A 16235-nucleotide genomic window follows, 5' to 3' on the forward strand; every position below is an offset into this window, starting at 1 on the left:
TACATCAACAACACTACTCAAGCCAACAGGCTCCTTTAGCTCGCCACCCTCCCCTAGAGCCACACACTGCAGAGTAAGGGCAGAGACGCGGCAGAGGCAGAGACGTGTCAGAGGCAGAGGCCACAAACTGCGCGAAGCAGAGTGTGAATGAGAGAATGTGCACAAAACAAATATAAGCTGCGGGACAGGGTGGGTTTAGCCACTGCAAATAAATTTCTTCATAGTGGCTATAATAATAGGCCAATTTGGTGATCTGATAGATATGGTCATTCCCTACGGAATGGCGTTTTTAGTTTTCTTTTATCTTCAAGATGTAGATGTTTTATGTAGATTTGGGAGGTTTCCGCCCAACCGCCAGTAAACCGTGCCTGAGCCATCAGCATCATTTTCTTCTATGATCAAATCCAAGTCTTGATTAGATATCTTATCATCTAATTCGTGAAGAATACCACGCAGTGTGGCAACCGTTAGATAACCTTTTCCTTCCTTATCGTAAACACGAAAAGCTTCTTTTAGTTCATTTTGCAGAGCTCCCAAATCCTCCTCTACTTCAATAAAACGAGCCGTCAGTTTGCAAAATTGACCGAAATCCAATTTACCACTTGTTCCCTTGCCGACTTCTTTAATGAGCGCCTTAACTGCTGGCGGCTCTAGCTTCTGACCTAGAATTTCAAGTATGCTAGATACATCTGTATGGTCGATCGACCCCGCACCGTCGTGATCAAAAGCCTTAAAAGCATTTCGAAGAACTGAAAAACAGTACCGATATAAGTCAATAAGTAAAATATTAAAATATGCCACGTACTTCTCAATTGTTCTTTGTCAAAATTGTAAATCATTATGCGCCCATTGCATGTGTGATCTGCAAATTGTGATATATTTTCCCTGCTCAGAAGAGAAATTCGCGTCACAATAATTTTTCCTAAAATTAGCCAAATATAACGCAAAGATATGATTTATATACTCATTTTTGTAGTCTTACACTTATTTATCTCTGCAGTATCTTCTGTTTTTGTATGTCTATTGTACAATACATTTTTTTTGGTTACAGTCTCCAAAGCTGCAAATTCTAAAAACTCACCATTGTATGCAACTCTTTAGCAATTATTTAATTTATCAATTCCGACCTTTTGCGGGGGCGGGGCTCATCTTTGAAATACACTTGTAACAGTGTGAGCATACAGAAGTCAGGATGCAAAATTTGGTGGCTCTAGCTCTTATAGTCTCTGAGTACTAGGCGCTCATCAGGACGGACGGACGGACAGACAGACATGGTTCTATTGACTCGGCTATTGATGCTGATCAAGAATATATATACTTTATGGGGTCGGAAACGTTTCCTTCTGTGCATTACATACAACCGGTTTTCGCAAAAATACAATATACACTATTTACTCTTCGAGTACCGGGTATAAAAACCTTTAAAAATTCTTTAAAAACGAGAAGGGACGTGTGAGACGCTTCTTACGCGTCACAACTTTTATACCCGGCACTCAGTAATACATCTGCACTTTAGCGGTTATTTGTCAAATTTTACATTTTTGCTTCATCTGTCATCTACATCAACAACACTGCTCACGCCAACACGCTCCTTTAGCTCGCCACCCTCCCCTATAGACACACACTGCAGAGTCGTGGAAGAGGCAGAGGCAGAGACGTGTCATGAGTCACGAGTGTGAATGCTGCGGGACGGGGTGGGTTTGGCCACTGCAAATTAATTTCTTCATTGTGGCTATAATAATGCTCCAATCGTATCCCAATTTGGTGATCGGATAGATATGGTGATTTTTAGTTGTCTGCTATCTTCAAAATTGTAGGTTTGGGAGGTTTTCGCCCTTTTGCGGGGCTCATTTTTGAAATACACTTGTAACAGTGTGAGCATACAGAAGTCTGGCTCTAGCTCTTATAGTCTCTGAGTACTAGGCGCTCATCAGGACGGACGGACGGACAGACGGACAGACAGACATGGCTCTATAGACTCGTCCATTGATGCTGATCAAGAATATATATACTTTATGGGGTCGGAAACGTTTCCTTATGTGCGATACATACAACCGTTATTCCCCACAAATACAATATACCCTATTTACTCTTCGAGTACCAGGTATAAAAAGTTCTGCCAAAGAAAAACAAACCAAATTAAAAGCCCCAAATCTTTCAGAAACGAGAAGGGACGTGTGAGACGCTTCTTACGCGTCACAAATTTTATACCCGGTCAGTTCAGTTCAACCGGTTAGTGGTTCTTTCGAATTTTAGATTTTAAATGTTACATTTTCTGCACCTGTCATCTACATCTACATACATATGTATGTACATCACTTCTCTCGCAAACACGCCCACGAAACATTTCCTTCTCTCTGTTACATATTTCGACCACAATTAAAATCTCCTATACTTAACTATAGCGACGTCGTAAATACAATCGGCTCAGAAACTATCTATTGGCACGTACATTGGCATTTAGAAAATAATATGATATTAGAAAATCATCTCCGTCCACCGCCGCCAGTATAGAAGTGCACAAAGACACTTGACCAGAATTTACATGGTTTAAATTTTTTTAATTTAGGTCTTATTATTATTATTATCTCATACTCGTACATTCAGGTGCTTTGACAGTCAGATAGACAGACCTGCCGATTTGTACTTTTATTTTGATTTTTTTTTTGTGTGTAAAACGACCCCATTCGTTGACCCTAAGATCACAATTCACAGGTTGAGACAGACCTACAGGTCTAATTCATTTTCACTATCATACACATACATTCATATTAAAAGTAATTGCCTCAAAGTTTATTTTGATTTGGATATCCTTCTTACATTCAATTTTGGGATTAAAAACACATGATGTACAGGAAGATACTAGTAAGTTTGAAGAAAATACATATGTAAGCAATTACATAATATATAACGTGATATCCACCTGCCGCTATCCATTATCCTGGATTCTTGCTGATGATTACCCTACAAGGTAGAGAAGTTTATAAAGATATTTTCATTAGGTATGACTCAATGATTGAACGTCCAAAAACATATATATGTACATATGTACATATGTATGTATATAGTCTAACGGCTTCTCCGGACAGACATCTGAGTGAGTAAATGTGTAAAAAATAAAAAAATGCTGTTGGAAGGGGTGGGGTAGGCACTGGACATGAATTGAGTCATCCTTGCTATAATAATCTTAATGTGATAGATATGGCCATTCTCTACTGAATTGTATTTACGTTTTCTCATGTCTTTAAAATTGTGGATGTCAGAGATTATCACCCTTTGTGGGGGCAGGTGGGGGCGTGGCTAAATTGAAACAAACATTAGTCAGTGAGATATCAAATGAGGTTTCACACAAAATTTAGTGAATCTAGCTCTTATAGTCTCAGAGAACGAGGCGTCAAATACGACGTACGGACAGACAGGCTTGGCCATTTCTTAATCTGATATAAAAATCTTCCTTCAAACTTTATGAAGAAGCTTGCCCCAAAAAAATAAATTGATTTTGTGTATCCTCTCTATTCTCATATAGACTCGGCTATTGATGATGATCAAGTATATATATATATATAACTTCGGTTCGTTTTCTGCACTGCGTTACATATGTACGTACAAAAACAATAAACGGACACACAGATAGTGAAATATTCCATTGTCGGACGAATGCTTCAGATAATATGGTATCCGAGAAAAGTAAATTACTACCGCTAAGCTAACAACTCATAGAGGCTGCAAATCGAGTAAAAACTGGCTGCCTAATCAGTATAGTGGATTGGCTCCCAGTGAGAGAGTTTGGCGTTGGCTCTCTTGAGCATTGAACCACTAAGCAAACAACTCATAGAGTGGTCAGAGCGACCTAAAACTGGCTGCCTAATCAGTATGGTAGATTGGCTGAGAGAGTTTGGCGTTGGCTCTCTTGAGCATTGAATCACTAAGCAAAGAACTCATAGAGTGGTCAGAGCGACCTAAAACTGGCTGCGTAATCAGTATAGTGGATCGGCTCCCATTGGCTTCGGCTCTTGGTGAGAGAGCCTTCGGCTGAGAGAGTTTGGCGTTGGCTCTCTTGAACATTGAACGCTAAGCGACTCTCGCAAAAACAAAGTTTTGTTTCCTCTTCAAGTCTGCTTCGACATTTCATGTGTGCGGTGACACATACTATGTACATACATAAATGATGGCAATGCGTGTATCCATTCTCGACTTCAATTTTTAGCGTTTGAGACGTTTGGCATTTTTCTGTTGTTCTGAGATCACAGACCCTTTTTTCAAACTTGCGACTTTATGAAGCAGCTTGCCCCAAATAAAAATAAATTGATTTTGTGTATCCCCTCTATGCTCATATGTATATTTCTTGAATACATTTAGGACGAAAGGGATAAACGGTTATAAACATCTAAATATGTATACATATAACAACAATTGACTTGGCGTTTCAAATATTTTCCATTAGAGTATTCAGCGTACACTGTGTGAATATACATAGAGTTATAAGTGGAAACATGGCAGCTGTGCCGAAAAAGAATTTATTTTTTTTTCCTTTTCGAGTTGGTTCTGTAGTCTCGTGTGTGTCTCTGTATGTTTATTCACACAGTGTACGCTGAATACTCTAATTGAAAATATTTGAAACGCCAAGTCAATTGTTGTTATAAGTATATGTATATATTTAGATGTTTATAACCGTTTATCCCTTTCGTCCTAAATGTATTTAAGAAATATATGAGCATAGAGAGGATACACAAAATCAATTTATTTTTTTGGGTCAAGCTTCTTCATAAAGTTTGAAGGAAGGGTATGTGATCTCAAAAGCAACACAAAAGTGCCAAACGTCTCAAGCGCTAAAAATGAAAACGCATATGAAGTCGAGAATGGATACACGCATTGCCATCATGTATGGATGTGTCACCGCACACATGAAATTACGAAGCAGACTTGAAAAGGAAACCAAACTTTGTTTTTGCGAGAGACGCTTTGCGTTCAATACTCAAGAGAGCCAACGCCAAACTCTGACTCTCAGGCAGCCAGTTTTTACTCGATTTGCATCCTCTACCTGTTATTTGCTTAGTGTTACTACTGAAAATTCTCTGTAATAGACTGACAGATTGTAGACTTATTTAAGGGACTGAAAAGCAATTTTTGCACGCACAGTTCAGTAGAGAATTTCCATATTAATCAGATCCCCGAGTTGAGATTAGCTTAGATCATTATTATAGCCAGAATGACAACAATTATTTGCAGTGGCTACCCCCAACCCCCTTCAGCAGCTTTGTTTGTTTTTGCTAATTCTCTTTCATTCGCACAATGTGCAGTGTTGTGCTCTGGGGGAGGTTGGCGAGCTAAAAGGGCGTGTTGGTATGAGAAGTTATGTATGTACATGTACATATATACATAGATGGCAGATGTAAAACAATGTATAAAATGTAAAATTCGAAAAAATCATATGGGTACATTTATACATACATATGTACATGCATATGTAAATATGTGCATTAGTGTGTGGGTTTTTCTTAGGAGTTCAATTGAACAATTTAAATATTCTACCGAATGTTAAAGGTTATCTACATAGGTACATGCTCTACAGAAATTGCGTGAAGACGGACTCCAAGACGACCTACAAGAATCGCCAAAATAAGTTGTCAATAAGAAATCAAGTATTACCTGTCATAACTTGCATAAATTCTGAAACATTATGTTTAGATTAATTTTAGATGAATAAATTTTAGTCAATAATTACTCCTCTTACCATCAAAGTCAACCGTGCCTGAGCCATCAGCATCAATTTCTTCTATGATCAAATCCAAGTCTTGATTAGATATCTTATCATCTAATTCGTGAAGAATACCACGCAGTGTGGCAACCGTGAGATAACCTTTTCCTTCCTTATCGTAAACACGAAAAGCTTCTTTTAGTTCATTTTGCAGAGCTCCCAAATCCTCCTCTACTTCAATAAAACGAGCCGCCAGTTTGCAAAATTGACCGAAATCCAATTTACCACTTGTTCCCTTGTCGACTTCTTTAATGAGCGCCTTAACTGCTGGCGGCTCTAGCTTCTGACCTAGAATTTCAAGTATGCTAGATACATCTGTATGGTCGATCGACCCCGCACCGTCGTGATCAAAAGCCTTAAAAGCATTTCGAAGAACTGAAAAACAGTACCGATATAAGTCAATAAGTAAAATATTAAAATATGCCACGTACTTCTCAATTGTTCTTTGTCATACTCTCCTTCAGCCTGTAAAACGTACAAAATTGTAAATCATTATGCGCCCATTGCATGTGTGATCTGCAAATTGTGATATATTTTCCCTGCTCAGAATAGAAATTCGCGTCACAATAATTTTTCTTAAAATTAGCCAAATATAACGCAAAGATATGATTTATATACTTATTTTTGTAGTCTTACACTTATTTATCTCTGCAGTATCTTCTGTTTTTGTATGTCTATTGTACAATACTTTTTTTTTGGTTACAGTCTCCAAAGCTGCCAATTCTAAAAACTCACCATTGTATGCAACTCTTTAGGAATTATTTAATTTATCAATTCGAATTCTGTCTTGTTAAGATAAAACAGTATATATTTTTCGATTTTTATAAACTATTGACAACTAGATAAAACAAAAAAATCACACCAAACAATATCCAATATGTAGCCGTTTAATCCTATTGATTAACCACAAACGTTTCAGCAATTCGATGTGTTTTCTATTTGTGAAGGAAAATCGGGATATGTAAATGTCACTATGCCGAATAGCAACAACTAAAACATTGATCTGATCACTACAAAGGCACATCAAATACAAAACTGGCGTCGCATCGATGCTTAGAGAGTAAGAGCATTAACCGCATGGTGTGAGAAGGCGACAGTGGTAGTTCCCATTTAGAATATGTGTGTATGAAAAATGCCATTTGCTAGCATCTACCAATTAAATCTTATATTAAGTGTTGATATTTGGTGAAAGTAACTTCGAAAGTAACATAGCCTCAGCCATGAGAACGTTTTTTTAAAATGCATATTTTTATACCCGGTTCTCGAAGAGTAAATAATGTATATTGTATTTGTGCAAAAAGTGAATGTATGTAACGCACAGAAGGAAACGTTTCCGACCCCATAAAGTATATATATTCTTGATCAGCATCAATAGCCGAGTCGATTGAGCCATGTCTGTCTGTCCGTCCGTCCGTCTGTCCTCAGACGGTACAGATGTTCTACTGAGTGCCGGGTATAAAAGTTGTGACGCATAAAAAAGCGTCTCACACGTTCCTTCTCGTTTGTTTATTATTCGACGATTAAATACAATTTAAAGGGGCGTGGCCGTGAACTACGATTCTCGGACTGCGTGCGCTTCTATGCACTGTGGACATTAGTAAAAGAGATAAATGAGACGAGCTGCTCTTAATAAATATGCATTTGCTGCTGCTCCGAATACTCGCCCAGCCACAATTAAGAAAATAAGAAGAACTAAAAATGGCATTCTGTAGGGAATGCCCATTTCTATCAGATCACCGAATCGGGATAAGATTGGATCATTATTATAGCCATAATGAAGAAATTAAATTGCAGAGTACTGTTACTGCTTCTTGCTACTCTTCTTGTTGCTGCGGCTGTAACTACACAAGGAACGGCAGTTGCTGTTGTTGTTGGAGCTTCTGCCATTGCTGGAAATGTTGTTGCTGCTGCTGCAGCAGTGCCTGCACGTCACAGGAATTCAGTTGCGATCCTTGTTGTTGAGTTAACTGGTTCGCTTGTTGAGAATTTAGACGATTCTAAGCAGGTTCTTCTCTACAAAGTATTGCATTTGATTTGCCTTTTACTATTACGGAATAGGAAACTCCTGCATTGCCTGAAGTAGCTACATATGGTGGATGTTGACCAGTACTTATCCGCTGTTGAGATATTATCTGTTGTTTCTGCATTGTAGGTTTATTAGGTTTCTTGCTGCGTCCAGACGCCAAGGTCGGAAACAGTGGCTGATCTGTGTGTTAGGTAAGAATAATCCACTTGCGTATTAAAGTGGGCTTGACCCGTTCTTGGTTATTTGACTTCTTTGCAGTTTCCATTGAACGGCTGGTAGCTTAAGCATCCCTTGCATGTGGCCATATGGCTTCCAGAACAGTGGATGTATGTAGGCTGCGCATCTAGGGGACTAGTGCATTGCGATGTTTGGTGATTTTCACCACATTTCGCACAGTTGGGATGTCGACGGCAGTACTTAGCCGTGTGGCAATAATTCTGGCATCGACGACATTGCGCAATTTCAGTTGATTTTCGCCTCAACCTTATTATCTGACGGCAGAGGGTCTTTACATGATAAATTTCATTAAATTAAAACTGTCTTTATTAATTCTTGAACTTCCAACGACGAATCCAACGAGCATGAGGTGGCTCAAGAGGGCCTAGCTGAGGCCACCGGACGGGTCGCAGGTTGCGGATAGCGAACGGCCTACCTTGTTTAGGTAGGTCAGCTGTGAATAAGCGGAAATAAACAGCTCCGGAAAGCCAGCGGGTGTTCGCGAAGTAGCAACACTGACGATGCGCTTGTGGTGCCGCCTCGTATAAGTAGCTCACACAATAACCCTCCCCACATCCCACCCACCCACCTCAAACTGGGCCGGACTGAGGTGTTATTCGACCCGTTCCGAGAGTCAGTCCGGCTGGGGGCCCGGTATAAAAACTAACCCAGTCGTGAACGGAGAGCTCAGGGAAATGGCAGACCCGTGTTATAATGATGCCTTACTTGGTCAACGTGGATCTCTGCCCGGGCTGACCGTTCCCCTTCTCTGCATCTCGTGGGAAAAATTTGAAACAGATAAATTCAAACAAAAAAACAAAAAACACAAAAAACGAATGAGACTGACACTCCCCAAACGTCTACAGGGAGTAATCCCAAGCAGAGGAAGGCAGCGGCCCAAAGGCCTGGCCTAACCCGCTCGACAGAAGGAAAGACCTGCTCGGTGGAAAGCGAGGGTGCGAGCCCGTTGGGGCCCCACTCCAATCCTGGGGTGGGTGGCACACCACCCGCCAATACTGACGCCTTGCAGAGGCAGCTAAGCAACATTGCGGCTGCCCGACCTTCTGGCAAAGTAGAGGGGGAGGTTGAGCCATCCACCAGCGCAGAAGCCAAACGCTTCACGTATGCCTGGACCAGGATACTGCCAAACGTGTCGTTCGCGCAGACTGACAATGAGAGGACGGCAGAATCCCCAGAAGCCAGTGGAAGTGGGTGGAAGTGGCATTGGCCGACTGCTTCTTCGAGTTACTGGACAAGGACCCCGGCCCACCTCCAGTCTGCAAAGACATGGGATGGTTCGAGGGTAACACAAAGATCATAGACTGCGAAGACGAGCGCTCCGTGCAGCTGTATAAAGCAGCGGTAACGCAAGTTGGGGAAGTATACCTAGGGGCGAAACTAGTCGCAGTCGACTGGAGCGAAGGGCGCGTCCTGTCGACAACCCAGTCGAGCAGGATGTTGCCTCGGAGATCGGACTTAGCCCACGAAAGTGACTCCCTAGAGTCGGAGCTGATGTTCGAATTCGAGGCAATGTGCAGTAATGAGAGCTCCGGCGAGGCGGACGCCGCCAATACAGTGGTGGAGATGTGCCCTCCTACTCCGCTTGGAATCGAGCGGAGGCGACGTAGTCCTAATCCAGGAGCCTTCGGTAGTTCGAGAGAAGGTTTGTGGATTAGCGACGAAGGACTACAAGCTGATTGTAGCACCAAAGGAACGTAAAATTCGTACCTGCATTTCAGCTAGAAAGCACATAAACATCTTTCTGATCCACAATTTTAGCGATGGCGATAACAGAGCAGCTAGCCTAGTGCTGCAAGGGACACACCTCAGAGTGGTGTCGTCCTTTATGGCTCATGACCAATGTGACCCTCCCAGCGACCTCGTCCGCAAGATAGCCAGCGACAGCGAGAGGTCAAACACAGGCCTACTGATAGGTTGCGATGCCAACGCCCACCATACTCAATGGGGAAGTTCGGACATAAATGTAAGGGGTGAGTCACTTTTCAGCTTCATCCTAAACTCAAATCTAGTGTCCCATAGCATACTGGGCTTAGTTAAGGGCTGGAGAGTCCTAGAAGAGCACTCCATCTCCGACGAGGTACTTAGACGAGGTACCTCGACGAGGTACTTAGAGACGATGATATCTCTCGAATGCCCAATAGCTAATATCAACCCCAGGAAAGCCAACTGGGATATATATTCTAAAACCCTGGAAGAACTTCTTCCCCCAACAGCACCAACATGCCCTGATACACAAGACGACCTTAACAGTCTTGTAAATAGGTAAATAGGTGAAAATTAATTTCTCCATTGTGGCTATAGTAATGATCCAATCGGATCCCAATTTGGTGATCTGATACATATGGTCCTTCCCTACGGAATGGCGTTCCGGGGGCGGAGAGGGGCGGGGCTCATTTTTGAAATACACTGGTTTCAGTGTGAGCATACAGCAGTCTGGTGCCAAAATTTGGTGGCTCTAGCTCTTATAGTCTCTGAGAACTAGCCGACAAACAAGACGGACAGACGGACAGACGGACGGACGGACAGACGGACGGACGGACAGACAGACATGGCTCAATCGACTCGGCTATTGATGCTGATCAAGAATATATATAATTTATGGGGTCGGAAACGTTTCCTTCTGTGCATTACATACTACCGTTATCCGCAAAAATACAATATACCCTATTTACTCTTCGAGTACCGTGTATAAAAAGAAACCCCCTTGGTGGTCTAAGAACATTGATGTCCTACGTAGAAGCTGCAGGGAAAATTTTAATAAAGCCAAAAACAGCAACGAGGATGAACTATGATCAAACTAAAAGACCAGTCTTGCCCTATACAAAAAAGAAACTATGTGAGCGAAAAGAGCCTCCTGGCAAAAATTCTGTACTGAGATCGAGGAGACGGCAAAAGCCGCAAGGCTGCGCAAGATCCTCTCAAAAACAAATACCTCTGTAGGATACATCAAGAGTACAGATGGTACGTGGACCAACTCCAGCAAGGAGTCCCTACACATCCTACTCGATACCCACTTCCCAGGGTGCACAACCACCATCAGCCATCTCGTTGGCGCACCTCCTCACGAAACGGAATATCTGCTGGGCGGTTAACAGCTTTAAACCGTTCAAATCGCCAGGGCCAGACAAGGTCATCCCAGTTCAACTTCAGAAGGCTGGGGACCAACCTATCCACTGGCTACAATGTATCTTCAAGAAGATACTAAAGGTAGGAAAGATTCCTAAGGCATGGCTCAAAGCAGAAATTGTCTTCATCCCGAAAGCGGGAAACGCCTACTACTCGACGGCAAAGGACTTGAGACCGATAAGTCTTACCTCCTTTCTCCTAAAAACATTCGAAAAAATAGTCGGACTACATCTGAGGACAATCATCAACCCTCAGATGCTGTCAGACTGACTGTGCAAAGTAGTGGCATATGCAGACGACGTTGTCCTAATGTTCACGGGGAAATTCCCCACAAAACTTGCGCGACTGTCAGAATGGACAAGATCGAGCGGATTGGGTGTAAATGCCTCGAAAACGGAACTTGTACTATTTACTAACAAGTACAAAACCCCGCCACTTAACCCCCCAACATTAAACAAATGTAGGTTAACCTTTAGCGACAGTGCTAGTTACCTTGGGTTGGTAATAGACAGGAAGTTAAATTGGAACCTAAAGTATATATATTCTTGATCAGCATCAATAGCCGAGTCGATTGAGCCATGTCTGTCTGTCCGTCCGTCCGTCTGTCCTCATGTCCGTCGGTCCGTCCTGGATCTCAGAGGCCATAAAAGCTAGAGCCACCAAATTTTGCATCCAGACTTCTGTACGCTCACACTGTTACAAGTGTATTTAAAAAATGAGCCCCGCCCCCGCAAAAGGGCGAAAACCTCCCAAACCTACAATTTTGAAGATAAAAGAAAACTAAAAACGTCATTCCGTAGGGAAGGACCATATATATCAGTACCGAATTGGGATCCGATTGGATCATTATTATAGCCACAACGAAGAAATTAATTTGCAGTGGCTAACCCACCCCATCCCGCAGCTTTTGTTTTTTTTTCACATTCTCTCATTCACACTCTGCTTCTGCAGTGTGAGGTTCTAGGGGAGGGGGGCGAGCTAAAGGAGCGTGTTGGCGTGAGAAGTGATGTAGATGTTGATGAAAGATGTAGAAACAATTTTAAATTTTTGAATTAAAAAAAAAGCGTTAAGGTACAGATGGTCTACTGAGTGCCGGGTATAAAAGTTGTGACGCATAAAAAGCGTCTCACACGTTCCTTCTCGTTGGTTTATTATTCGACGATTAAATACAATTTAAAGGGGCGTGGCCGTGAACTACGATTCTCGGACTGCGTGCGCTTCTATGCACTGTGGACATTAGTAAAAGAGATAAATGAGACGAGCTGCTCTTAATAAATATGCATTTGCTGCTGCTCCGAATACTCGCCCAGCCACAATTAAGAAAATAAGAAGAACTAAAAATGGCATTCTGTAGGGAATGCCCATTTCTATCAGATCACCGAATTGGGATAAGATTGGATCAGAGTACTGTTAATGCTTCTTGCTACTCTTCTGATGCTGCGGCTGTAACCACACAAGGAACGGCAGTTGCTGTTGTTGTTGGAGCTGCTGCCATTGCTGGAAATGTTGTTGCTGCTGCTGCAGCAGTGCCTGCACGTCACAGGAATTCAGTTGCGATCCTTGTTGTTGAGTTAACTGGAACGGCAGTTGCTGTTGTTGTTGGAGCTGCTGCCATTGCTGGAAATGTTGTTGCTGCTGCTGCAGCAGTGCCTGCACGTCACAGGAATTCAGTTGCGATCCTTGTTGTTGAGTTAACTGGTTCGCTTGTTGAGAATTTAGACGATTCTAAGCAGGTTCTTCTCTACAAAGTATTGCATTTGATTTGCCTTTTACTATTACGGAATAGGAAACTCCTGCATTGCCTGAAGTAGCTACATATGGTGGATGTTGACCAGTACTTATCCGCTGTTGTGATATTATCTGTTGTTTCTGCATTGTAGGTCTATTAGGTTTCTTGCTGCGTCCAGACGCCAAGGTCGGAAACCGTGGCTGATCTGTGTGTTAGGTAAGAATAATCCACTTGCGTATTAAAGTGGGCTTGACCCGTTCTTGGTTATTTGACTTCTTTGCAGTTTCTATTGAACGGCTGGTAGCTTAAGCATCCCTTGCATGTGGCCATATGGCTTCCAGAACAGTGGATGTATGTAGGCTGCGCATCTAGGGGACTAGTGCATTGCGATGTTTGGCGATTTTCACCACATTTCGCACAGTTGGGATGTCGACGGCAGTACTTAGCCGTGTGGCAATAATTCTGGCATCGACGACATTGCGCAATTTCAGTTGATTTTCGCCTCAACCTTATTATCTGACGGCAGAGGGTCTTTACATGATAAATTTCATTAAATTAAAACTGTCTTTATTAATTCTTGAACTTCCAACGACGAATCCAACGACGAATCCAACGAGCATGAGGTGGCTCAAGAGGGCCTAGCTGAGGCCACCGGACGGGTCGCAGGTTGCGGATAGCGAACGGCCTACCTTGTTTAGGTAGGTCAGCTGTGAATAAGCGGAAATAAACAGCTCCGGACAGCCAGCGGGTGTTCGCGAAGTAGCAACACTGACGATGCGCTTGTGGTGCCGCCTCGTATAAGTAGCTCACACAATAACCCTCCCCACATCCCACCCACCCACCTCAAACTGGGCCGGACTGAGGTGTTATTCGACCCGTTCCGAGAGTCAGTCCGGCTGGGGGCCCGGTGTAAAAACTAACCCAGTCGTGAACGGAGAGCTCAGGGAAATGGCAGACCCCTGTTATAATGATGCCTTACTCGGTCAACGTGGATCTCTGCCCGGGCTGACCGTTCCCCTTCTCTGCATCTCGTGGGAAAAATATGAAACAGATAAATTCAAACAAAAAAACAAAAAACACAAAAAAAAACGAATGAGACTGACACTCCCCAAACGTCTACAGGTAGTAATCCCAAGCAGAGGAAGGCAGCGGCCCAAAGGCCTGGCCTAACCCGCTCGACAGAAGGAAAGACCTGCTCGGTGGAAAGCGAGGGTGCGAGCCCGTTGGGGCCCCACTCCAATCCTGGGGTGGGTGGCACACCACCCGCCAATACTGACGCCTTGCAGAGGCAGCTAAGCAACATTGCGGCTGCCCGACCTTCTGGCAAAGTAGAGGGGGAGGTTGAGCCATCCACCAGCGCAGAAGCCAAACACTTCACGTATGCCAGGACCAGGATACTGCCAAGCGTGTCGTTCGCGCAGATTGACAATGAGAGGACGGCAGAATCCCCAGAAGCCAGTCGAAGTGGGTGGAAGTGGCATTGGCCGACTGCTTCTTCGAGTTACTGGACAAGGACCTCGGCCCACCTCCAGTCTGCAAAGACATGGGATGGTTCGAGGGTAACACAAAGATCATAGCCTGCGAAGACGAGCGCTCCGTGCAGCTGTATAAAGCAGCGGTAACGCAAGTTGGGGAAGTATACCTAGGGGCGAAACTAGTCGCAGTCGACTGGGGCGAAGGGCGCGTCCTGTCGACAACCCAGTCGAGCAGGATGTTGCCTCGGAGATCGGACTTAGCCCACGAAAGCGATTCCCTAGAGTCGGAGCTGATGTTCGAATTCGAGGCAATGTGCCGTAATGAGAGCTCCGGCGAGGCGGACGCCGCCAATACAGTGGTGGAGATGTGCAAGGATCCCTCTGAGGCTTCTTCAGATAAATCTCCACCACTGTAAATCAGCAACTGCTGCCCTCCTACTCCGCTTGGAATCGAGCGGAGGCGACGTAGTCCTAATGCAGGAGCCTTCGGTAGTTCGAGAGAAGGTGGATTAGCGACGAAGGACTACAAGCTGATTGTAGCACCAAAGGAAGGTAAAATTCGTACCTGCATTTCAGCTAGAAAGCACATAAACATCTTTCTGCTCCACAATCTTAGCGATGGCGACAACACAGCAGCTAGCCTAGTGCTGCAAGGGACACACCTCAGAGTGGTGTCGTCCTATATGGCTCATGACCAATGTGACCCTCCCAGCGACCTCGTCCGCAAGATAGCCAGCGACAGCGAGAGGTCAAACACAGGCCTACTGATAGGTTGCGATGCCAACGCCCACCATACTCAATGGGGAAGTTCGGACATAAATGTAAGGGGTGAGTCACTTTTCAGCTTCATCCTAAACTCGAATCTAGTGTCCCATAGCATACTGGGCTTAGTTAAGGGCTGGAGAGTCCTAGAAGAGCACTCCATCTCCGACGAGGTACTTAGACGAGGTACCTCGACGAGGTACTTAGAGACGATGATATCTCTCAAATGCCCAATAGCTAATATCAACCCCAGGAAAGCCAACTGGGAGATATATTCTAAAACCCTGGAAGAACTTCTTCCCCCAACAACACCAACATGCCCTGATACACAAGACGACCTTAACAGTCTTGTAAATAGGTTCACGGAGGCATGCAACAAAGCCTTCAAGGCTGCGTGTCCCTCCATAAAACCAAGAGGGAACGAGAAGGGACGTGTGAGACGCTTCTTACGCGTCACAACTTTTATACCCGGCACTCAGTACTACATCTGCACCTTAGCGGTTATTTTACATTTTTTCTTCATCTGTCATCTACATCAACAACACTACTCACGCCAACACGCTCCTTTAGCTCGCCACCCTCCTCTAGAAACACACACTGCAGAGTCGCGGCAGAGGCAGCGGCAGAGGCAGAGGCAGTGACGTGTCAGGGGCCAGGCCATAAACAGCGCGAAGCAGAGTTTGAATGTTGCGGGACGGGGTGGGTTTGGCCACTGAAAATTTCTCCATTGTGGCTATAATAATGATCCAATCGGATCCCAATTTGGTGATCTGATATATATGGTCCTTCCCTACGGAATGGCGTTTTTAGTTTTCTTTTATCTTCAAAATTGTAGATTTGGGAGGTTTTCGCCTTTTTGCAGGGGAGGAAGGGGGCGGGGCTCATTTTTGAAATACACTGGTTTCAGTGTGAGCATACAGCAGTCTGGTGCCAAAATTTGGTGGCTCTAGCTCTTATAGTCTCTGAGAACTAGCCGACAAACAAGACGGACAGACGGACAGACGGACGGACGGACAGACGGACAGACAGACATGGCTCAATCGACTCGGCTATTGATGCTGATCAAGAATATATATAATTTATGGAGTCGGAAACGTTTCCTTCTGTGCATTACATACTACC

General features: G+C 43.8%; 2 protein-coding genes across 3 annotated transcripts; both read right to left on the reverse strand.

The window, feature by feature from the left end:
- Window positions 1-273: 273 nt before the first annotated feature.
- Window positions 274-937, reverse strand: LOC117889789 (troponin C, isoallergen Bla g 6.0201-like). Its single transcript, XM_034794260.1, has 2 exons — window positions 806-937; window positions 274-749 (listed from the first exon to the last, which is right to left on the reverse strand). The coding sequence occupies exons 1-2, from the start codon at window positions 837-839 to the stop codon at window positions 307-309; spliced, it is 477 nt and encodes a 158-aa protein (XP_034650151.1). The 5' UTR covers window positions 840-937; the 3' UTR covers window positions 274-306.
- A 1864-nt stretch (window positions 938-2801) lies between these two features.
- On the reverse strand, window positions 2802-6709 carry LOC117889788 (troponin C, isoallergen Bla g 6.0201-like). Of its 2 annotated transcripts, none has more exons than XM_034794258.1 (5): window positions 6494-6709; window positions 6190-6223; window positions 5735-6133; window positions 5650-5685; window positions 2802-2964 (listed from the first exon to the last, which is right to left on the reverse strand). In XM_034794258.1, the coding sequence occupies exons 1-5, from the start codon at window positions 6494-6496 to the stop codon at window positions 2960-2962; spliced, it is 477 nt and encodes a 158-aa protein (XP_034650149.1). In that variant the 5' UTR covers window positions 6497-6709; the 3' UTR covers window positions 2802-2959. The 2 variants fall into 2 exon arrangements, with proteins under 2 accessions (XP_034650149.1, XP_034650150.1); XM_034794259.1 differs by having other exon boundaries at window positions 5650-5670; window positions 6494-6707.
- Between the last annotated feature and the right edge of the window lie 9526 nt (window positions 6710-16235).

This window comes from Drosophila subobscura, chromosome E (assembly GCF_008121235.1).
Source record: "Drosophila subobscura isolate 14011-0131.10 chromosome E, UCBerk_Dsub_1.0, whole genome shotgun sequence".
Taxonomy (NCBI): domain Eukaryota; kingdom Metazoa; phylum Arthropoda; class Insecta; order Diptera; family Drosophilidae; genus Drosophila; species Drosophila subobscura.

Bases quoted from the DNA above. Each gene is read 5' to 3' on its own strand.
- LOC117889789 (XM_034794260.1), bottom strand. From the start codon at position 839: ATGATTTACAATTTTGACAAAGAACAATTGAGAA. The intron at 750-805 runs GTACGTGGCATA...ACTGTTTTTCAG, and splicing joins TGACAAAGAACAATTGAGAA to TTCTTCGAAATGCTTTTAAG.
- LOC117889788 (XM_034794258.1), bottom strand. The intron at 6,134-6,189 runs GTACGTGGCATA...ACTGTTTTTCAG, and splicing joins TGACAAAGAACAATTGAGAA to TTCTTCGAAATGCTTTTAAG. The intron at 5,686-5,734 runs GTAAGAGGAGTA...AAAATTAATCTA, and splicing joins AGGCACGGTTGACTTTGATG to AACATAATGTTTCAGAATTT.